The following is a 24,910-nucleotide window of genomic DNA, read 5'->3' on the forward strand; positions in this document are numbered from 1 at the left end:
CCAGGCAAAAGATTTCCCTCCAGCTTCTTTTCCACTATTTGTCAATCAATGAACATACCATCTTGTGCTTTCTTTTCCTTTTCTAAAACCCAACTGCTTCTTTCCTAAAATGGGTTCCGGTATTTGACAGCTATCTATGATTCTCTCTTCTATTGGACCAACTTCTGTTGGTGAGAGAGAGACAAGCTTTCGAGCTACACAGAGCTCTTCTTCAGTTCTGGGAAAGGTACTCGGGGCATCACAGCTAAGTGCAAGATGGAACAGATAGTTTATCACAGAGGTTTTCACACTTTTTGAGTCACAACTTTGATTGCGGCCCCCCCCCCATACCTGTCTCTCCCCCCTGAGGTTTTCAGGATGGGGGAAGGCATGTGTGACGGTCTCTCTGGGGGCGGAGCCAGAGCTGGGCGTGGAGGCATTGACACTGACCCACAAGCTGGCGGGCTCGCTGAGGTGAGTCAGGGGGTGGAGGTGGCGCTCCCTCCCTGAGCACCCGGGTGCAGGGCTGGCCCAAGCCACCTGGCATCACCACTTGCCTCCCCGAACGTTCCTACATACCCCCCAGGACAGCGCACTCCACAGTTTGTAAAGCTCTAGTTTAGCATAAGCAGTTAGCACCTATTCTAAGGTGAAGTGGCCTGTTAACATGCTTGTAGTCAGGACTACAAGGGGAGCTGAAATTCATAACTTTGCTAGACACTCAAAAAACTAAAAGTCATGGTCTTAAAGACACTGTTGTAATAAGCCATAAATCCAGTGTCTTTATTAAGACCATGATTTTTAGAGTGTCTAGTAAAGTTATGAATTTAAGCTCCCCTTGTAGTCCTATGACTACAGGGATGTTAACATGCAACTTCACCTTGAAGGATCCCTTACAATACGTGCTAATTACTTATGCTAAATTATTTGTTCAATCTTGTATTTAGCAGTGACACTAGTACCATTCCCAGACCTGAAAGCTTGTCTCTCTCACCAACAGAAGTTGGTCCAATAACAGATATTACCTCCCCCATTTTGTCTCTCTAATACCCTGGGATTGACACAGCTACAACATCACTGCATACAACACATGATTCACTCTAACAGTGTCATGCAGTGGGATAGCAACTTAATTCCTCAGTACTTTGAACAGTTGTGTAGATCACCTTTTAGTTTGTATATCGCACCCGTATGGTCTTTCTGCATTCTCTTGGGAGATTTTCTTCTCTTGCGAGTCAGCATACACCAACCTCTCTCAAGGCTTGATAATTTCCACAAGGACTTTGTCCGGTCCTGATGCTTTTCCAGATGCCATCTTCAGTAGTGCAGACTTAACATCTCCCTTGACAGGCCATCGAGATCCAGGATTATCAGTTCACACGATGCTCATGGCATAGAAAGGGTTCTCCTCAATTAGGTAGGCCCTCACGGTATTCTCGCCATCCGTTATGGACTGTGTCAGGCTGATGATTTCCTGAACAGTTTTACATAGTTCATTGCAAACCACCACTCCTGCACCATTTTTCTTTCCACTACCACGTATGTAGTCCACCTTACAACCAGGACCCAGTTCTCAGGCAGCACGTGTGCAGGAGGCCAGAGCGTGTATCGGTGTTTCTTCGCACCATCATCTCAGCCAACTCCATGCCTTCACTTGGTAAGGACAGCACAAAGAGTAGCAACTTGAAAAGATTTGTTAAGCCTTTGTTTCACAAATCTAATTTTTTTGTCTGGCGATTCACCTTTTCGGCTATTCTCCCCAATTCTATGGAGATAACCGGGCACTGGCCATCCTACTGGCCTGGGGCTGTCAGGTTTGAGACAGATGACCTCCCAGCCGAAGGCTGAACAGTTCTCCCACCATTTGTGAGTGTCCCTGGTGGGGTGACACATAGGCCGGACTAGCCACCCCTTAAAAGAGCTAACTACTCTTGCCAGTGAAGTGCGAGCTGAAAAGAACAAAGATCCAGTGGGTCACCTAGTGCCATGATCTAGGTGTCTTGTCAAGCCTTGCCAGCCAGACCTGCAGCTTCGGAGCTGCTTGCCCCCTCTTGGAGTCCTATGCCATTCAGTTGGTTCTCAGGAGTTTTTGTTGGTCTCTCCAGAGCTCCATCACAGTACTGTCACTGCCCAGAACTCTAAACATTCTCTCTCATCTCGAGAGAGTTTAAATTGGAGTTTTCCTTCTCCTCGGTGACTTGCCGGCCATGGCTAACTGGCCCCACCTGCCCTCAGCAGCCTGGTTTTAAGGCATCAGGCATTTGCCTTTCACCCTCCCTTTCCCTCCCACTTTTTGTTTGGAACATCTCTGCCATGAGAAGGCAAGTAGGAGGAGTTTGGTTGTCAGAGGCTGTGTGTTATGCTGGCCATTTGGAACATTCTTTTTACAGGGACTGATAGCTCATCCTCAGACCCATCCCAGGCCATGGCAACCCCGGTAGAAGGTTGTCCATTGTTCCTTGTATTGGATCATATTTAATCACCTTTGGACAGGGACTGCGTCTTTACACAATGTATAAAGCATCATTCACACCTCGTCTATAATGACTTGCCCACAGACGTCTGTGGTAAGAGTGGGAGGGGAACCCAGACATCCCAGACCTGTGCCTTAGCCACAAGACCACCCTGCCTCAGAACATGCTTTGGGTGTTGCCACACCTGGCTGCAGTAAAAAAAACTGGGCAGGCAGAGGAGACAGAGAAGATGAGTGGGGAAAGGGAGGGGAGAAAAGATGGAGCAAATGCACACACGGATTGGACCTTTGTTCCACATTCCATTGCATATGTTCACCGAAGGGTGTAAAATGTCCTCTAGCTGTTTAAATATGCATACACACACACACACACACACACACACACACACACAATCTCTAAAACAGTACAACATCCGGCAGTGGGTAAACAATGCGGTTTCTGCCCCCACTCTGATTCAAGTTTTATTTCCTACAGTGCCTCTCCTGTTCTATAGCAAGCAATTGTGACCTATTGTGCGCAAGAGCAGAGACTGCTTTTAAAATATAAAGACTATAGAGCCTTTAATACTGGATGCCAGACTGCACATTACTCCCCAGGGACCCGACACTTGCTACCACTTCCTAAGTACAAACACTAGGCTTCCACATGTGAGACAATGTCTGGATTTATATGCAAGAACCTGCCATGAAGTCTTCCTCCCCAGTACTCCTTTTGCACCATCTCAGCAATTATTACTCCCCTCTGGGTTACCGATCCTGTTAGCTGCCGTTCAATTTCAAGTCAGATTTCTGAGAACCAAAACTACAGTAATATACACATACGTGTCTATGCAAAGATATCCAAAAAGAGCATATGGCAGGCAAGAGAATTAAGTGCTGATTTTAGGCAGCAGCACTGGGACGCTGAAGGACATTTGGCTTAATGCTCAGTGGATGTATCCCTAAAACGTCAGTGCAGCTTGTTAAATTATCAGTGTACATTCATGCCTCACTGCACATTTCCTTAAGCCCTGTAGTGACAAGCACCTGGACTTTTGCATCTCAGGTAGATTAAGTGTCTGCTTTGTTTCTTCCCTGTCCACTGTGGAGCCTTTAAAAATAAATCAAGACAGTAAACTAATGGGGATTTGAGAGGAACTAATCTGATGTATATGTGTTCTCTCAGTGTGCAGTGGTAGCGCTGTACACAACAAAGGAACAGACAAATGTAAAGGTAGTAATGCTACTCATTTCTAGACTGCCTTTCATCAGATGATCTCAAGGTCTTTACAAACATTTAAGCAAGGACCACACCTCTGCAGAAGTAGGGAAAGAGTATTATCCCCATTTTCCAAATGGGTACAGGAGAGGCACAAGTGTGGATCTACTCCGAAATGACGATTTAAAAAAGGCATTGTCTAGTCCATGTTCCGTGAGTGACTCTAGACCACAAGTGCTCAGTTTACAAGCGAAAAGCTAGTTTTCCCAACTACCAGCCCTGCTCGTGCAGCCTGGGATCTGGCACATAAGCTGGGCTCTTTCCTGATCCCACACTAATAGAAATATTAAGGCTTCTGGCCTACGGTGTTATTACAAAGCCACTTTTTGGAGTAAAGCTGTACTTTAAGTTACTTGCTCGAGATCTTGCAGGATGAGAGTGGCAAAGCTGGGAATAAAACTCAGATAACCCTTTGACATCACTGCCCTACCTCCAAGGAATAGAAAGGTACTCTGATATGTTTACACAACCTCTTTCTTCACACATTCTACTGGGCTTTGATTTCTCACACATGAACAAGAAACAGATTAAAACTAGTTTCATTCAGAGGGTGGGATCAGCTTTTCCAAAACAGGAGGGCAAAAGCCCAGTTTAAGGCCCTGGTCGAGCAAAGTACTTAGGCACACATCTAACTTTCAGCATGGGAGCAGTCCCAGCAAACTCAATGAGATTACATACATGCTTCAAGTTAGTCATGCGTTTAAGTACTTTGCTGAATCAGGGCCTTATGTCGGTATTTATGCAAGGCTACAAAGAAGTCTAAAGGTGATACAGTCAAAAAACTGACCTAATAGTGCAATCAGACTCCTGGAACACTTCTGTCATTGACTCACTGTGACCTAGACTGAGTTATTTTACTTTAAGTTCCTCACCTCAATTGGCCTATATAACACACTTCACTTTGGTAAGCGTTACGAGTGATGATGTGCAAGCCAGTAAGAGCACATCCGTCTCATACCCCGGTTGAGTTTGACAAGTAAGATGCCAGCTCTGCAAAGAAGCATGTTTGATGCGGAGTCACTGAAAGATGAACACGGAACCCTACAAGGCCAGTTCTACAGCAATTTTCCAGAGTAGAGAGACACTCCGCAAGGTTAGGTGACGTCTGTCCATGAAAGACATCATGGCAGCTAAAGTAGTAAAGTTTCACCCCTTTTGTTCTTGGCCAAAATCTGCATCCATCCTTGTTGTACAACATAGGCAGTGGTGTTGCCTATATGTAATTTGCAAAGCACTTTAATACCCTTGTGGCAGAATTGTGCTGTAGGTATAAAATGTCAGTATTACAACAACTGCACTGTATAATATGTAGCATTGGCCCAGGGATTCTCTGAATAAGAGGTTTGGAAATCTTTTCCCCTACTGTTTAACAAGTGCCATTGCGAGGGTCAATGTGACCAAGCAGATAGATTTGTAGTTGTAGTGACGCCTCTGGATTAGAAATTGTCAGGGGATTATTTCTTTTTAAACTAGCATCTAAATTGAATACGTTTTCCAGGCCAGCCACTGAGCCAGAGGGAAAAGGACATTATGCCACTGGAACTAGGTGCACAGATCAAAGCTAGCTACTTATTCTCTAACAAAGCTGAGGGAAAGGATTAGTCACTGACAAGAGCTACAGTAGCTGGCATCAACAGTGAACGCAGCTAAATTGCTCATAAATGCCTACAAGTGCACACAAAAACCCAAGAGGAAGAGGGGAAAGAAGAATGCCTTTGCACTAGGATAGCCCCCACTCTACTACGAATAGGACCAGTCTGCACAACGCTGATCATTCCTGGGTGGAGGGTGGGGGCTGGAAATTCACAAGAAGAGACGGGTGTTAAAAGCTATTTATGATCAGGCTATAATCTCAGAGAACGGGTGAGTAATTTGCAAAAATATTAGTACATGGGCCTAATCCCGCTTCCGTCCCACCCCGCCATACCTCGCCCCTGCATTGTTTCTTGCCTTTTTATCCCGCTTGCCTTATCACCCGCAAAAACCTTAGATCCTGCAGATCCCACATGAGACAGGTTCCCTCATGCTACTAAAAAAAACAACAACAAAAAGTCTGTTAATGTATTTTTATAACAAATTCAGACACAAATTTTTACCACTCAAAGAATAAAACAAATCTTTCTTAAACGATGTAAAAAAATACTTTAACTCCTGTCATAATAGACATCAAACCTCTTTCTCTCTTTTGTTTAAATTTAAGTATCTAAACCTTTATTTAAAAAGATTTAGAGTTTTCCCGCAGATTACCGCAGTCTGTGTTTTTTGCCCACCCAATCCTGCCTGCAACAAAGTACATTTTACATGCTCCCGCTATTATGGCAGCAGGTCCTGCAGGATTCCTTTCCCACTGCAGGGCTCTACCAGTCACTGCTGTGGCACATGGAAAGGTGCTATGCTAAACTGGCTCTGAACAGAGTAGAGGGTTGTAGATATTGCCGGTGACAAGAGATGGACCTGGCCCAAAATCCACACGGGGTAACACAACCAAACTTTTAGAGGGGTGCAGAATGTAGACTGTAAGCTCTTCAGAGCATATCTGCCTTTTACTCTATCTCTACGGTGCCCAGAACAATAGGGTTAGAACCTCTAGAAGCCTCCTAGCTAGCCCCCACCTCCAAAAATCGTGAGGTTCTACGGCTGCCATCATTGTTTACTCTGCTTGTGTGTTCTGCCCCACCCTGCCCTGTGCCTGTCTCGTTTATTTAGATTGTAAGTTTTAGTGGACAGTCCTTGCCCTGAACTTTGTGTTTGTACAGCACCTAGCACAATGTGGGCCCATTCTTGGTTGGTCTTTCAGCACTACTGTAACAAACATGATTAATACTATTTTAATACATAAATAATAATGTAGGCACCTGGTCAATGGGAACTGGACTGAGTCTAAGCCAGTAGTTTTCAAATCTTTTTTTCCATTTGCAGACCCCTTAAAAATTTCAAATGGAGCTGTGGATTCCTTTGGAAATCTTAGGCATAGTGTGTGGACCCCAGAGGTCCACAGACCACAGGCTGAAAACCACTGATCTAAGCCTTCCATACAGACCACTAAGCAGCCATCAAATGGTTAGAAAATTACTATTGCTAATGGCCTGGTCTGGATTGGAATTGATAACCAAGAGGTGAAAGATTCTAGCCATCCAAGTACTCCTCTCAAGATACATTGCTGAAGTATTCCCTCATGGAAGATCAGACCAACAGGAGTCAACTCGCAGTGAACCAGTTGCTGCAATCCAAGGAGGTTTCTAATGACCAAAATTAAAATAAAATAAAAAAAATAATTGAAACCAACATTATTTGGAGCCCACCAGAGATTTCTGTTAAACTCAATAACACAGCAAGGTGATTAACAAAGCAGGGGCAACTTTACTCTTTCAGGAATTTTGAGATGGGCTGCTTGGTTCTCCAATGACCTTTGGTGAGGTAAGATCCTTGAGGCTGTTAATACACTAGGGTAAAAGTGTTTTTCTACCTTTTCATGTTGGCGATTCCTTATTCAAAGTAAAACATTTTCATGACCCCCTTAACATTTACTATAAAAATATCAATGATAACGATAAGCCTATATAATTTTGTATGTTTCACGAGGTTGACAGAGAATACCGGAACTTGAGAATAAGGGTGTGCAAGGAGTGGAGGGAATGACACATTCTTTGTTTTATATTGTAATAAAATTGTCAACACCTGGTGGCCTCCCTGCTTGCCTTTCACAACCCCGACTGGGGGTCATGATTCACAGGTTGAGAAACAATGGGGTAAAAAGTTTAACTGAGAAGGCTGCAAATCATACTTTGCTTTCCCATCTTAAACTCTGGTCCTCTGGTTTCAAGTATACTTCCAAAGGGGAAATCGATCACTTAATTGCTGCCTTAGAGAATTAGTGGCTGTTTGTCTGCAAGCTGTTCCAAGGTTTAACCATCATTTTCATTTATATTTGGGCCTTTGGGGTTAGCCCACCAAAACCTGGGGATCTCCAAAACTGGCTAATCACCCTTTCTAAAGCAAACAGTGACCATTCTTTTCGGAAGGCTAATTAATGCCTGCTCAATCCAATGTGTTCCATGTCTTTTAATTTTTCAGAATTAACAGCACACTGGAAGAGAAAGGGGAACTGAAGTCCATCTCTATTTTCCTCTCCGCCATGTTCTTGGTCAGAAAACAGCCTTTGCAACCTGCTTGAGGTCTGGAAGATATGTGGTGATCAGAGCTGGATTACGCAAGCCAGAGCATGTGCCAATATTGGAGGACCACATTTGAAACATTGCAAACACCACTTGCTTGGTTTGTTCAGTATCCAGTCTATATTAATTTTCATATACAATGCTACCAAAGAGTGTGAAGGTGCTCTAGTGATCAGGAAAAGAGGATCAGTTCAAGGCATTGAGTACACAGATGGTCTGGTCTGGAGCAAGAGTTGAACCATTCAAAATTTTGGTTCAGTTCCAGTTCAGGTTCTTCAATATTTCTTAATTCTCTAGTTTGGTTCTGGTTCAGACACTAAGTTAGAATGGTGGTCTGGTAACCAGTTCAACCACTTTGAACCAGTTCAGATACATTTCCTGCAGATTAATGTCACACACTTGTATGCTTGCAGTGTAAACACTAGCAAAAGAATACAATGATAAATATTTCTCTCACTGTAGAAAAGTTATTTATATTTTGTAAGCAAGTTATTTGCATGCACTAGTACAACATCTTCCAGAACTCTGTCAGTCATATTTCAGCCCAGAAAATGTCCTTTCTACACTGACTTGCGCAGCAAGAACAGCAAACACAACATCAGAGGGGTAGCCGTGTTAGTCTGGATCTGTAAAAGCAGCAAAGAGTCCTGTGGCACCTTATAGACTAACAGACGTATTGGAGTATGAGCTTTAGTGGGTGAATACTCACTTCGTCGGATGCATGCCAATTGATATAGTTCAGGTCTCATTCTTTGTTGCTCCCAGTAGTGAAGAATATTTTCACTTTTATTGAGATGAGGCTTATCAAGGCAAGCTTCAGGCAAAGTAGACACAATCTTCACTTTTATCACCTCACTTTTCAACATAGAATCTAGAGTACATTGGTTTAAGGGCAGATTAATTCTTTTGCACGGAAGGTTAGGATTATCATCATCATTATGTGAACTTGTCTCACTTGTGGATTGCTTCTCTTGAGTAACATCTGGGCGATGTCTTTGTATGTGCCGCTCTAAATCTGATGTGTGTATTCCCATCATAACAGTCCTGCAATTACCACCTTTACAAGTAGAAATTCTTGGTCCAGTCTAATGAAAAGAATTTCCTCACAGGATTTTTTTTTTTAATCTTACCCATAGTTGCTTGAAGGCTGTTTTCCATTTGAATGTGTAGCCTGATGGTCATATCCCCAGTGTATCGTGGTCATCAGTTGAAGGAAAATGGAGTTAGGGCCTATGTTCCTGTGGGGACAGTTCTCAAGGACACACCTCAGGGACTAGGTAGGAACAGCCTCAGTTTGGGGCTGGGAATGATTCTGCAATTGGGCCAGCAGTATGGCAAGAGCAGAGGACTGTGTTTAGTTGGTTCTACTTGTATAAGCCAATCAGTTCAAAGATTTAACGCAACTGAAAACATTCCAACAATCTTGTAAGATTAAGAATGAAAGAGAAAGTTATTAATTAAGTACTTGACATTGAAATAAAGGAACCCAAAGAAGTAACAAAGGACAGCAATAGGCCTTAGGGTCCCCCCCACTAATATTTCTTTGACTATTTTAACAATAGAAGATTCTACACCATGGAACTGCAAATCTTAAGAGAGAGAGAGAGAGAGTATTTATATATATATATATATCAAGCAATATGTGATAATTCTATTGTGGAAAAAACCTCCTCTTGCGTAGTGGACAGAGGGGAGATGTTCTAGGCCCAGCCAGCCAGAGAGGTGAAGTGACAATGGGGTCATTAGTCATACAAGAACTGCTACAGAACCCCAACCCCTTCAGACTGAACTCCCTTCCCTAGCCCCCTCAATCCACTCCCTTCCTTCATTCAGGCCCCCCCCCCCCCGAGCCCCCCCTTCAACCCCCGCCCCTACTTCCTTCAGGCCTCTCCCCTTCAGGTGCCCCCCCAGCATAACAGAATAACTTACCCTGTGGTGGCAGCAGGGAGGAACTTCAGTGCCAGGGACACAAAGCCAGAAACAAAGTGCAGTGGAGCCTTACTGCCTCAAGTGAAAACAAAAGGTCCAGTGTTCCACACTTCGCCTGTCTCACCCAGCAAGTCTGAGGCCTGAGTTGATGGACAATAGCACTCAGACAGAATTGGGAGGAGACGGAGAGGGGAGGGAGGTGTTCTGGGAGTTTTCATTTCCTTCCATGGGCAGTTCTCTACTTGGCATAACAGGGTTCCCTTAAAAAACCTCTCTGAATCAGATCTCAGGTTCAGGTTGACTCCCTAGTTTTTATTACTATTTGCAAGGGTTGGGTGGGTGGCCTGTCTTTTTGAGATGGTTTATTTTTTCCCCCTTAACCTGTACTTGTCTGGGTGAAAAGGGCTCTCAGGGAATTGCAAAGCAGGGAATGTTATTCCTTTCCATTCAGGGATCCCTGAGAGGGGAGATCCTGAAAGGGGAAGTTGGGAACCTCCTCTACAACCTCGGCAATACTGTGTCCTTAATGACAAATTCTTTTTTTGCATTAGGGAATCTTTTCAGGATGTGTGCGCACACCCATGAATGTGGGGCATGGATAGAAGGTGAAAGCTAACTCATCATCAATCTCTCTCTCTCTCTCCTGTGTTCTTAGCTTTCGTTCCACCTGTAAGAAAAGTTATTTACTTGTCCCTGTTTAAGGAGTTAACTGAATGGCACAGAGTAGCTGCTCCTTACCTAAAGTCAGAGGAATGATCCGTGCCTCCCAATAAAGGAGATCTAATTTGAATATGTTTATTTTTTCCCCTTTTTCCCGAAGCAGAGAAATAGCAGTTGCATTCTCTGTGCCTAAGTGCAACTGACATGGTGTTAAAAATTGTGGCAACTACAGGAGCTGTCTACACTAGGGGTCCCAACATTGCTAATGCAGTAGAGCTGAATCAGTGCTGATGGCTGCCAGAAAGATTTAATCCCTCTTGCAAACTAGGCTTTAGCCAAATGAATCAGACAAATTTGCTGGATAACGTCTAATGCTAAAGAGAGCATGATATCCAGAGCTGGGAAAACAATGCAGAAAAATGTTTGAATATAATCAAATTTTTAGACGCATTTGCATCGGCAAATTCACACCCCTCCAAGTTCACTTTCAATGAAAATTCTGTGAATTCACAGTTCTACTCATACAAATGCTCGAAGGAAGCATATATTACACTCATACATGAGAATTCTTACACGGTATTTTTACATGGGATTGGGGAACTATTTTGACATGCGAGAGGGCTCAATCTCTCAGAAGTCCCCACCAGAGCCCCAGCACAGGACACACTTCAATTACATGGGGATCTGCTCACATCCTTTCCAAATGGGAACATACAGTGCACACACCCCTACTCTCTATGACTGAGACTAGGTAAAAATATAATTTCAGCTCTGCACACAGCCTATAGACCTCACAGTAGCCAGATTTTTCTAGGAATGTTGCTTCAGGCATGGAATATATGGCTCAGAGAGAAAGGAAGAGGTTTAAAAATAAAATGTGTTTCTTAACTTTGTTTACCTTCTCCCTCTCCAAGAAAGATTTTGAGCCCCAGAGGCTCCTTCAAGCCTTGCTCTTGATTGTAAATTACACTCCACTGGGGAACAAATTATACCATGTGACTTTGTGAGACCAACCACAACTAAGCAGTACAGCTCAAACACCACGTATCAAATACTCAATGAACTGTTTGTGATCAAACCATACAGGAAAAAAAATAAACGACAGAATAAATTCAAGGACATGGCAACTTCTTCCTGCAAGCAGAAAATATCACAGCAAATTGTTCACCATCAATTATTTACTCTGCTCTAGCAGCACTACTGGTGAGATTTTGGGATCATTTGGGAGGGAAGGATCTCCCAACCAATTGTGACAAAACACAACATGGAAGCAAACATTACCAATTATCTGCACTGCATGCGCACAGGTGTTAGGATGCTTTCCTTCATCCAGTAATATGTGCTGACCCATTGACTTCTAGTTCAAGGTTATCAGTGGCTAGACTTTCAGCCCAGGATACACTATGCATGCTGCCTTCTGTCTCACTACACTGTAATTTACTTTACTTCAATAGACTTCTGGTTTTAGGTGCTTTGATCAGTGATCGCTTTGGCACAGCTGCATTATTGCTCTGTTCCTAGCAGTCATACAGTGCTCGTAATTGCTTGCATTGGAAGAGAGACATTTTAAAAACCACAATTTTCTACCTGTAATTTAAATTAAGGCCAATTCTTGGTTCTCTGAATTTACTGGGCTATATGCTCAATAGACCGCAGTAAAGAATTTCTACGCTGCTTCATAAACTGAAAATCCAATATTCTTGGATATTCTTCCCTTGTAAAGGGATGAACTATACAGCTTGATCGGTTCTCCCCTCCTCCTCCACCTTTAACGTCTGAGATTCAATTCCCGCTAGCTGGCTGGGTTTATGCTCTTATTTCATTAGCCCTACAGAAGAAGGGGGATTTTATAAAGCAAACTACTGTGACAGACTCCCAATGTGAGTTAAATATGAAGTCAGGAAACAGACTGGCTAAGAAGTTCAAAAATATTCTTCTAATTTATGGCCTCCTCCTCCTCCAAAGACTTAGGCTATGTCTATACTGAAACTGCTAGAGCGGCACTGCATCAGCACTGCAGCTGTAGCGCTTCAGTGTAGCCACTCACTGCAGCGACAAGAAGGGTTCTCCTGTCATTGTAGCTCATCCACCTCCTTGAGAGGTGGTAACTAGGACAACAGAAGAATTCTACCCGGGGGATTTTCACACCCCGAGTGATGTTGCTGGTTGACATAACTTTTTAATGTAGACCTGGCCTTACACGCGTACTTAAGTTTACACACTATTAAGAGTCCCATTGACTTTCAATGAGACTTAAGGCTCGTGTACATGAACAATTGATGTGTGGCAAGCTGGAGTGTGAATCTACCCCACATTAGCCTGCACGAACTGACAGCCCCTGTGGACCCTGCTGATGCTCCTTAACAGTTTGTTAATGGGCTCTGATCTAGTCCTCTTTGAAACGACTACATCAAAGCCCATTAACAAACTGTTAATGAATGTCAGCAAGGTTCACGCAGCCTATGGCAAGCTACTGCGGGGTAGATTCAAACCCCAGCTCTCTGCAAACTAAGGGCTTGGCTACACTTGCAGATGTAGAGCACTTTGAGTTAAACCAGCCTTCGGAGAGCGCAGTAGGGAAAGTGCTGCAGTCTGTCCACACTGACAGCTGCAAGCGCACTGGCGTGGCCACATTTGCAACGGCACTGGGAGCGGTGTATTATGGGCAACTATCCCAGCATTCAAGTGGCTGCAACGTGCTTTTCAAATGTGGGTGGTGGGGTGGAATGTGACAGGGAGTGTGTTATGTGTATGTAGGGGGAGAGTGGGTTTTTGGGGTGCTGAGTGTGTGTCAGCATGCTCTCTGGTAAGTTCAGACCCTCCTCTCCCCCTTCTCTCTCTCTCTCACTGACAGCAAGCAACATTCCTAAGTAATGCCTGCTTTTTCTTGGAGCAGATAAGCATGCCGGCTGTCAGAAACGGAGCTTTGAAAGGGCATATCCGCATTCCTACAGCTGAGTTCAAAACAACAACAAGAGTGGCCACTTGACTTAAGGGGATTATGGGACGTTTCTGGAGGTCAATCAGAGCACAGTAATGCAACACCTCGTTCATATTGACGCTGGGGCGTCTCAGCCAAGACGCATCAGACGTTATTCCTCTCGCCGAGGTGGAGTACCAGGAGCTCTCTAGCCATGGAGTCAGAGCGCTCTACATGCCTTTCCAGTGTGGATGGGGAGTGAGTTAGAGCACACTGGGTTGGCTTTAGTGCGCTCTGACCTGCAAGTGGAGCCAAGCCCTAAGGCTTTGTCTACACTGGACTTTCGTCGGTAAAACTTTTGCTGTTTAGGGATGTGAAGCCCCCCGCCCCCGAATGACAGAAGTTTTATAGATGAAAAGCGCTGGTGTGAACAGGGAAGCTCTCCTGCCAACAAAGCTACCGCCGCTCGTTGGGGGGCGGAATTTCTTTTGTCGGCAGGAGAGCTCTCTCCTGCTGACAAAGAGTGGCTACGCTGCACACCTTTTAGTGGCACAGCAGTAGCAGCACGGCTGGTGTCGCTAAAAAGTGCGTAGTGTAGACATAGCCTAACTGTTCCTCTCGACAAGCCCTCAGGCCCCTAAGTATATAAGGTACATTTTCAAAAAGGATTTATGAACATCTTACCACAGGTCTCCAACCTTTTTATGCCTAAGATTACTTTTTGAATCTAAGGGCAACCCAGGATCTACCCCGCCCCTTAGCCAAGGCCCCGCCCCTTCCCCAAAGCCCCGTCCTGCTCGCTCCATCCCCCACCCTCACTCACTTTCACTGGGCTGGGGTAGGAGTTTGGGAGGGGGTGAGGGGTGCAAGCTCTAGGAGAGAGTTTGGGTGCAGGAGGGGGCTCTGGGCTAGGACAGGGGATTGGGGTGTGGGCTCTAGGAGGAAGTATGGGTCCAGGTGGGGGCTCCGGCTGGGGCAGAGTATTGGGGTGCAGGCTCTGGGAGGGGGGTCAGGGCTGGGGCTTGGAATGCAGGAGGGGGTTCAGGGTGCAGAAGGGGGTATGGGGTGCTGGCTCTGGGAGGGGGCTCAGGACTGGGGTGCGGCCTCCCGCCAGGCAGCACTTACCTCCGGCGGTTCCCGGTGGGTGCAGAGCGGCTAAGGCAGGCTCCCTGCTTACCCCGGCCCCGCATTGCTCCCAGAAGGGGCCAACGTGCCCCTGCAGGGGGTGTGTGTGTGGCAATTGGTGCCGCATGCTGCCCCTCTCTGCAAGCACTGCCCCCGCAGCTCTCCCGGCCAATGGGAGCTGCAGGGCGGCGCCTGCAGGCAGGGGCAATGCGTGGAGGGAGACCCCTGTCCCCCCCGGCCGCACTGGCCACTTCCACAAGTGGCGTGGGGCCGGGGTAGGAAGGGAGTCTGCTATAGCGGCAGCCACGCTGCACCGCCGGAGATCATGATTGACTGGGAGATCCTCTAGGATCGACCAGTCGATCGCAGTCGACTGATTTGATGACCACTGCCTTAGACTGTAAATCTGTCACACCAGGATCCCTGTCCTCTAATGAATGGTCTGTAAAGTGCGAACAGGCCTCTAGCACTGCATCGGTAATAAATAAAATAATATTTGCAAGGAGAGAAAAATGGCAGGCATAATATAGAAAAGAGTTTGATCCAGAGAAAAACATTTTTTCTTTCACAAATGATACCCATTAGCAAGTCAAAAGAGAAAAATTTCCACCCCCCCACTGCCCAGCTATGAAAGGGTTAACACTTAAGCAGACTTGTTGCAAGAATTTCCCAAAATGCAAGCACTGGAGAGGACTAATGTGAAAACTTATTTTGCAATTATCTGAGCAATTCTCTCTCCTTATTCTGCCTGGACCTTAAAGGTTTTTAAACACATGCAGCAGGATTTGTCAGAAATAATAATAAAATGAAATGTTAAAATCAATATTAAATCAATGAATCTTTTTGCATGCAGCATAATGCCCTCATCCCTCTAAAGTGCTATTACATTCAGAACTGCCCTGGCACAAAACCCACATTTAGTTTGTGCATTTAAGTGCCATCTTCCTCCCCCTCCCCTTCTTTTTTAAATTAACATTTGTAAAGCATTATTCTTTTATTTGTCCTCTACGCATGACTGATTCAAACAACAGCAGTGATGAACAAACAGCTGGAGCAAAGATCTTCAAAAACAGGAATTTAACTTCAGGCTCCTAAATTCCTATTTAGGCTCCTGTATATGCAACTTGTTTTTCCAAAAGGTGCCAAACACCCAGCATCTTCCATTTACTTCGGTGGGAGCCACTAGGTACTCGGCACTTTGGAAAGCAGGTCACTTATTCGGGAGCCTAACTTTAGGCTCTCCTATTCTTGAAAATCCTGGTCCTGACAGCAGTTTGAAGCCCACAGTATAACAACAAACTTCAGCACAACGTTGGATGACTAGGCAGACGCGCCAAGTTACAGAACTGATAAAAATGTCTACGTTATTTCCCACTGTAAAAATGTCAAACCAAATTGAGCATTTGGGTATTTCTTACCATGATTGGGACACCAATGTCTGGCCACAAGAGGTCTTCGGACGGAAGTTTGGGGGAGTTCCACACTACTACAACTTTATTTAAGTAAGGGAGTCCATTGAGTCTCTCTAGGGAGTTCATTAACACTTCCTCCCGCTCATAGGTTAACATTACTACTGTGAACTGCTCCCTTGGGACATTGCCACCCAAGGCAGCTTGGAACTCTTTCCCAGAACCACCTGCTCCTCCTCCAATTGGTCGAAATCCAGTCCCAGACCCAAGGAACTTAGCTTCTGAAGGTAAAACGGGATCAAAGGGTGTGTGTGGAAAGAGGTGGAAAGGCCCTGGAGCCGAATTCCAATTCCTGTAGATATCCATTGCTGTGAGAGTAAAATTGCGAAGGTATTTGGGAGATGCGTAAGGTGGTTCTGTTTCCACAGGTCCCAGGTCTAAGTCACCATTGTCTGCCATGTTGGGGTCAGTACCAGCAGCTTTGCCAGAGCGGTGAGGAATCTCCACTGCAGTTTCTTCTCGAATAGGAGCAGCCGGGATTTGAATTCGAGTCCTTATGATGGCTAAGACTGTGCTGAACACGTTGTCAGAGGTGGAGAAGTAGGTCTCCCACAAGAAGCGGCCCTGCCTCCTCATGGTAAGGAGATCGTTGTCAGAAATGCTTCTCAGAAGAAAGTGCACTTCTGTGATACGTGGCTTTGGTATGATTAAGGCTGCCTCGTTCCACCGGATCACATCATGATAGGGCAGCTGAACTTGCTCTCCAAGAATCACTGGGATGGCTCCAACTTCCAGAGCCTCAAAGAGTCTCATGGTACACCCAGCAGAGATCAATAGATGGGTGTCCCCTGGTGTGATTATCAGTGCAAAAGTAGATAGCTTCAGTAGGTCTAATCTGTCATTCCTTTCTCCACAAAGAGCCCACTCAGTGGGCAGACTTGCCTTAGGCTGGTTCTTACAAGTGAATTCCACTAAGACAAAGTCCAACTTACTGTCTTGGACAGCCTTCAAGGTGGTAATGATTCGATCATCATAGTCAGCTGGGGCATTGCCTTCGATTTCCTCTTCAAACGAACGAACCTCTTGCAAGCTGGATCGAAGAGACTCTATTTTCTCTCCCTGGAAACTGAATAGGTACTTTCGCTTTACTGGCACCTGGGGTGGGATCTCTAGGAAGTTGGGTTCGGACATTGCATGGACTAGAGGCGATACCACCATATCAAAACCTGGCCGATACTGTACATCATAAAAGGTGGATTGGGCAATCATGGCACGCCCTGTGCTGATGTTATAGATAAAGTTCTGAGTTTCCGATTTCCTCGATAAATTAATGATGAGATGGTTGTGCCCATCAGTCCTCCAATATGGCAAAGAGTGCAACTGTTGCTCTAGTTCAGTAGGTTTTGGCATTATGGGCTCTTGCATTTCCCCCACTAAAATTATATACACACAAGCAATGTTTGCATTTTCAGTAACATAAACATTAGTTCTGACAGTTGCCTCAAAGGCTTGCTTAATTAAAGGGTCTAAAGAGCTACCAAAAGGGTACTGATCACTGTTGTAGACATACACTGGGAAGCCAGACGTCAATGGGCAGCGTGAGTAGTCAAAGCAGTTGTGTAGCCTGCAGTTCCTGTTGGATTTTGGCAAAGGCAAGTTAGCTTCATCTTTGTCTGGCAGCAGCCGGATTGGCAAGGAGAGCTTTGGCTGGTTCTGAGCCATCAGTTCTTTGTAGGAATGCTCAGTCTGGCTGATGACATTCTTCAGCTGCAGGAGATCCTGCTTGGCGTTTTCTATGCTCTTCTTGCAGGCTTCGATTTTCAGGTTCAACTTGGCGATCTCGCTGTTGAGCTCCTGTCGCTTGGCCTCCAGCTGGAGCAGCTCCTCGCTGACTGACTCACGGATGCGGCACAGGTCCTGGACATGCTTCACCTCACACAGCTCATTCCCGGTGCGGGGGCCGAAGATGCGCTTGCCGGCATCATCCGCATCGTCAATGGTGGTCAAGTAGTAGTGGGCGATGAGGGGGAAGAAGACGAGGATGATGAACAGGGTAAAGCTAAGCCAGGTAAGCCGGATCCGACTGGACCATCGTAACACCCAGGGTTGGCCGCCATTCCCCACTCCCCCATTCCGCAACATGGTATACCCAGTCATGAGTCTGAGAGTCGGTGCGCGCCCAATCACGTTGGATCAGTAGCCATAACCAAAACAGTTTTTATTAGCAAGTCTCTGAAAGAAAATGTTATTGTGCCTGCTTAATAAGGGGCCAATAGAATGGAAATTTCATCTTCTTGTCGTGAGGATGGCTGCCTCCTCCAGCCTTTTTGTTGCAAATGCAACTTTTGGTCCAATTAGAATCAATCATCGAACTCCTCCCTTGATCGCTGGTTAACTGGCTGTTGCTAGTAGTGTGGTGTTGTCATGGCGACAAAAACACAATGGGATCAAGTCGACCTCTTACTGCTGCTCTTGACATCCTGTATTACCATCCAATGAATATGCAGAATCAACAGCCATAGTTGAAAACAAGCTGGAAGAGACTTGGATAAGCATCAGTCTCTCTCATCACCTCTGCGCTGTTGATACTCTGCCATGCCTACAAAAGAACAATAGAGTCAGACAAGGCAAAAATGACACCTTACTAAGCTATAAAACAACAAAGACATTTACTAAAAGGAGCTGTACAGTCAAAAATCATCGGCATTCTGATTCACTATTGCTTGTCTGACACCTCCTTGTGTAGTACTTACAAACCTCAGGAACTGACAGGATTCATTAGACACGCATAGCTTTCTGCAGGGCAGTTCTATCAAAGGACTTGATAAAAGCTGCGTAGTCCAGCAGTCAGAACAGAGAATAGCAGTCAATAAATCAGATTTTCTATTCCTGTCTCTGCCACTGACTTGCTGTGACACACTGGACAAATCACTTAAACTTTACATGCCTCAATTCCCCACCTATAAAAATGGAGACACTAATAGTAACCCATCTTTTTATGGCATGTTGTGATCCTTAGATAAATGGCACTACAGATTTACAAATTATTACTACCACCACATATTTGAGTCAAAATACCCCATTCTAGCCTTGGGTCCCATCTGAATTAAAAACTGATCATCTTATACAATTGCATGAAGGATTTGCGATTTGGACAAGCAACACTTGGGGGACTAGCTTTATGTGGTCAGCCTAATTTTACTTATGACCAAATGCAGGCATGCATTATATACCTTCAACCTGCTGCACTGGCAACCCCTGCTTTCCTATGACCACCTTTTGTCTGAATTCAGTTGGCCTTATAAAATATGCCTGGGGTGGGGAATTAAATAACTGGTTTGTGTTTTCCATATATGATGGATGTTCTTAGGATTCTGTATAAAGAGTATTATTTATCATAAGGAGCAAACAAATCATAAAAAGACATGATCACGAGAATGAGGGTCATAACGACATGCTATATTGAATTATTGATTTGATATTCACCTTTACATCGTAAAGGGCAAACTTTCAACCTGCGGGACCTTAAAATTGCTCTGATCAAACTCAATCAATCATAAGGGACCATAGTCACTCTTGGTGAAATGTCACTAACTTCCACCAATTTGAATTTGGCCCAAGATACACAAGTTTAGACACCAGTGAAAACAAATCTTACGTGATTACCTAAACAAGGGGAAGATTTGAGATGCTTCTCAAGCAATTCCCACAATAAAAAGTAGTAATCCAATTTCATTAGCCAGCCAACCAGAAACCTGTTTCAGCAAGTCCTAGCTGGCATCCAGTAGACAGAATTGCTACTAATAAGCAGAGACACAAAATATATGACAGCTTTTTGTTCTGTGTTTGTACAGTGCCTAGAACAATCAGGTTTTGGTCGGTGACAGGGGCTCCTAGGTGACACCACAATGCAAATAAATAAAATATACTATACCACCTTTATGAACTGCTTTATCAATGGCCCTATGGCCATTATGAAAATGCAACTGTGCCAAGATTAGGGAGTCACACATCAACCCTCGTAGCATTACACTCAAAACCCAGGGTTGTGAGTTCAATCCTTGAGGGGGCCACTTGGGGATCTGGGGCAAAATCAGTACTCGGTCCTGCTAGTGAAGGCAGGGGGCTGGACTCGATGACCTTTCAAGGTTCCTTCCAGTTCTAGGAGATGGGATATCTCCATTATTATTATTATTAATTATTCGTTAGTTGGAATCTTACTTACTGTCTTTGGTACTAAGTTCATCCACTAGACTAAGCTTGATAAGTTTATGGAGGGGATGGTATGATGGATTAGCTTAATTTTGGCAATTAATTGATCTTTGACTATTAGTGGTAAATATGCCCGATGGGATGTTAGATGGGGTGGGATCTGAGTTACTACAGAGAATTCTTTCCTGCGTGCTGGCTGGTGAGTCTTGCCCACATGCTCAGGGTTTAGCTGATCGCCATATTTGGGGTCTGGAAGGAATTTTCCTACAGGGCAGATTGGCAGAGGCCCTGGTTTTTTTTTTTTTTGCCTTCCTCTGCAGCATGGGACATGAGTCATTTGCTGGAGGATTCTCTGCACCTTGAAGTCTTTAAACCACAAGTTGAGGACTTCAACAGCTCAGACAGGGTCAGGGGTTTGTTACAGGAGTGGGTGGGTGAGATTCTGTGGCCTGCGTTGTGCAGGAGGTCAGACTAGATGATCATAATGGTCCCTTCTGACCTTAAAGTCTACGAGAGGCTGCTCTGGCAATACATAAAACGTTACAGGAGTCTACTCTCCAGTGCTGAAGATGACCAACTAATATCTCACTGAGCCCATTCAAAGCTCCAGTACATTCGTGGGTATTTAACAAAGAAGAAATAAAGGCACAAGGAGAGCTTGTCCCAAACTGATCTAACTGGCAGAAAGGTAAAGAGAGACGTCACTTTGGCAGGGTGTGGGTAGGAGAGAAATCAGGAGTAATTTTCAGTTGAGAACGTTAGCATACACCAGAAAAATCAATCGAGAATTCAGATCTTAACCAGCCAAACCATCATTAAAAGTGTGTGTGTGGGGGGGGTGGGATAACCCCTCCTGATAATACTGCCACAATTCCTAAACCTATTTTCATCACTAGGGCACCTGTTGTGCTAATGATTAAATGGGAATCCGCCCCAGCCCCTACCAGCAACACTTAGAAGCTGAACAAGCAGCAAGGACAGTGAAAAATCAAGGGACATCACAAATTCATAATGCTGCCCAGCAAAGGGCATCAGCGGAAATCTCAAAAGGCTGGAAGGATAAAAGGGCTAAAAAGTCAGGAAAAGGTTAAATCAGCTTTCTTGTTTCCTGGTAAGTACGATCTGTGTGGGAGGCCTTGGCTCTCCTAGCAGAACATTTTAATAACATTCCCGGCACACCAGCTTCCATTTGTATGTGCTGAGGTGGAGGGCTGGCAGTGAATGCAAATCTCCCATTTTTCTGCATGAGGCTGTCAGTCATGCACAGAGAGCACTGATAACAACAGGATCCGTTCATTGTGCCCCAGGGCCACATTGCTGTCGCTATGTATTACCGACCAGAAAGGTTTCATTATGCGCAAATGTACGAAGCAAATGATTAACTAAAGGCAAAAAAAGTTTTTAAAGTTTATTTAAACTCGTTATTTTAAAAACGCTTCCATTTGTCATAGGAAAGAGTGACTCATGGCCATTAGCACTAACTCACATAAATACAGCACCTCAGCCTCCAAGCTTCAGCAGCACTCTCCAAACTGCCACGTGTTGCTCTTTCCATCACGGAAATGCAGCTGTCTCTGGGATGAGCGCTAGCAGCCATTTAAACAGGGGTGACAAAATGTTTAGGATGGGAAGTGAAGAACATTGAGCCTCAAGTGAGGTCAGTGGAGCTGTGACAACGTACACCACTCGAAACTAGAGGTGGAATTTCAGGTACGCAGACTGTAACAGGTCACCACTCCTAGCTCTTGTGACAAGCACCACAGGACCCTGCATCAGAAATCTGGCACCTCCAGCGGCATAGAACCCCCTGGTATTATTCTAGAGCATTGGTTCAGTGCCAGTTCAGAAAGGGGGAGTGCTGTCTACCATGGTGATGGGCATGACAAAAGAAATACTACAAAGAGTTCCTGCCACACTCTTGGACATCTCTAACCTTCAGTCCCATTGCTGCCCCTCTCCCCTTTGTCATCAGGTTTTATCTGTGCCACAACTAACTTCAGAGTCCTGTCAACACCTCTTGCGCTCTTCTGGCCCGCACTCCTGCTGGCCCCAGAGGCCTGGAGTTCAGTTTCCGGAACATCTTACGGTGGTTAACCCAGTAACAGTCTATGAACTAGGATTATCTTATTTTCTCCTCCCCTTTGGGAGACAGAGCAGAGCCACCGGAGCACGTAAGGCACCGTCTCCCAAACTCAACAGCAGCAGCTACAGGAGCACATTCAAGCAGCTCTATTTAAGGGCTTTGTGAATGTCAAGGTCCGTGCTACAACGCAGATCTCCTGCGTGACCTTGGGAGAGTCACCGAGTCTCTCCTGTGCCTCAGTTTCCCATCTGTACAATGGGGATAATAGCACAGTGCTGCATCATGAGAGGGTTGGAAGGATAAATACATTAAAGACCATGAGGTGCTCAAATACCATGGCGATGGGAGCCACTGAAGTACCAAAACAAAAAAGGGGGCCCTGTGCGGGGAGTCAATGCCTGGTGCTCCTGGAATGGCCAGAGGAAAGCTTGACATCTCAGGGGCTGGAGTCATCCCCACAGTTTGCTAAAAGCAATCTTCATTAAATTGCCCTGGATCTAAACATAATTAGTGAGGTTCCATCATAAACAGACAGAGCACTTAAGGGCCGAATCCTGTGGTAAAGAGGCAGGACTAGGACCCTAAAACAGCACTAGTATCAAGGAAATGCTACACTCTGGCCCACTACCCTTGACGATGATTGCTTACAACTATTCTGCCTCCTGCTCCTTCCAGCGGCTCCCCATTCCGTAAATTCTGTTTACACAGAACAAATCAACAAAGCCCACCCTCCCCTGTCCTAAAGCATGAGAGGAAAAGAACTCTGTGCCTTTAGAAACCTGAAACTTCTTCAGCTGTTTCTGTTGATTCTAACTCCAAGGCCACATGACAGAAACTAAAAAAGTTTGGAGAGGTATTTTAAATGCAACACATGTGGTTTGGGATCAGTTAAAACTATCGACTGTCAGTCTGAAATATGTGCTGGTGATAATGAAAGCATGTTAGACACACTTTCAGGCTGCTCTTCCTTACCAAAGGTTTTATCCCCCACTGGATAGATGCAGCTGGACATTCCTTTTGGTTTTATTAAGACACACATTTGTTGTTAGGATTTAAAAAAGAAAAAGCCCAATCTGGTGGTTTTAGGATGAGAGCTTCCAGGTTTTGTTTTTGTTTTTCCCCAAGAGCAATAAGCGTCCACTAGGTAAGAGACTGTTGCTTCCCCTTCAGAAAGGGGATCCTTGAACAGGAAGAATGTATGAATTCATTTAACTCCACAGACAACACAATCTGACTCCAAAGAACTGCTCAGTTCTGTTAAAAACAGAATCCTGTCTAGAGAAAAGGCATGTTCCCATTTTAAGGTAACAACTGGTACTTGACACACCTAATTACACAAAAGGGCAGGTAAATTTCTCAAGGGATCAGAAGCTGTAATGGTGATAACCCTCCCTAATTGTTGATCTCCTCAAATGATTATTCCTGCAAACATTCCCCACCACCTCTCACTAGTCAACCTACTTTGCCATTTCTATTATATTGGGGATAGCTTTGCTTTAAAAAGGCTTCTCTCAGTTACAAAGATCTCTTTCCCGGGAAGTTCTTTGGCCTGCAGTACTAGGCTATAAAACTAAATTGTTGGCCTATTTCACTGCAGCACCTTTCTTGGACCTGATCCACAGATATTTTCCCAATTTGCTTATTTTTAAAGCACAAGGAACACATAGTCAAATGCAGTTCCCTCTGCTTCTGAATTCTAGTTCAATGTACTAGGACAGTTTTATGCTCAGGTACTGGTGGAAAGTCATCATCATTGCTCATGGCTATTCAAAGTCGCCAAGTTCCACCTGCACATACTTGACCCTTGCACACACCTGGTCTTTGACACATCTCCCTTCCCCCCTTTACCCTCACACATTGTTAATGAGACATCATTCTTCTCCGAACACATTTCTGAAATGAACTCTGGAAACTTCAAGCTCTTCAGGGAAAGCAGATCTTGAATTGCCATTAGACATAACTCTCTATTGAATAGATCAATGGAACACAGGGAGATCAACTGACCTAATCTTGCACCTGAAGAAGTGAGGTTCTTACCCACGAAAGCTTATGCTCCCAATACTTCTGTTAGTCTTAAAGGTGCCACAGGACCCTCTGTTGCTTTTTACTAATCCCAAGGGAATGTACCAAACCTTCCAGAAGGAACAATCTACATGGCTCCTTCCTCTACTAGATCTGAGCTACTGTTACATACCCAAACACTCTTCTGCTGCACACCCATCCCCGTCTTCTCCACCTCTCGCCTATTTCCGTTTATCTACTCTCGACTAACCAATCCACCATGGAATTTAATTGCTGCTCTGCAAAAAATGCTGAGTTACACAATTTATTCTACTCCAGGTATAAAGCAAATTGCAACCTCCATCACCACAACTGCTACTATCAGTCACATACTTAATGAGCCATGGCGCATGAACAAACTTCCTTCTTGTTCAGACAAGGCTGATGTGAACCTCTCGTGGTTGGTACTGAAGTACCTCGTGCAGGCAGCATTCATTGGCACCGCCTCTGCTCTACTTGTTCTAACCTGAATATATGGCTTCCATCTCCAAGGCTGGCAATATGGCATCATTCATCAGCACTAACATTATTTTTTTTTAAAGGGCTTGTCTATACTTACCGCGCTGGTTCGGCGGCAGGCAATCGAACTTCTGGGTTCGATTTATCGCGTCTAGTCTGGACGCGAT

General features: G+C 44.9%; 1 protein-coding gene across 6 annotated transcripts in view; it reads right to left on the reverse strand.

The window, feature by feature from the left end:
- Positions 1-24,910, reverse strand: part of EXTL3 (exostosin like glycosyltransferase 3) — a 226,817-nt gene that overhangs the window by 45,743 nt on the left and 156,164 nt on the right. For all 6 annotated transcript variants that reach the window (XM_034766745.1, XM_034766740.1, XM_034766741.1 and 3 more), the window contains one exon: positions 15,938-18,527. In XM_034766745.1, coding sequence (XP_034622636.1) covers positions 15,938-18,085 — 2,148 coding nt within the window. In that variant the 5' untranslated portion in view covers positions 18,086-18,527. The remainder of the gene's footprint in view (positions 1-15,937; positions 18,528-24,910) is intronic.

This window comes from Trachemys scripta, chromosome 3 (assembly GCF_013100865.1).
Source record: "Trachemys scripta elegans isolate TJP31775 chromosome 3, CAS_Tse_1.0, whole genome shotgun sequence".
Taxonomy (NCBI): Eukaryota; Metazoa; Chordata; order Testudines; family Emydidae; genus Trachemys; species Trachemys scripta.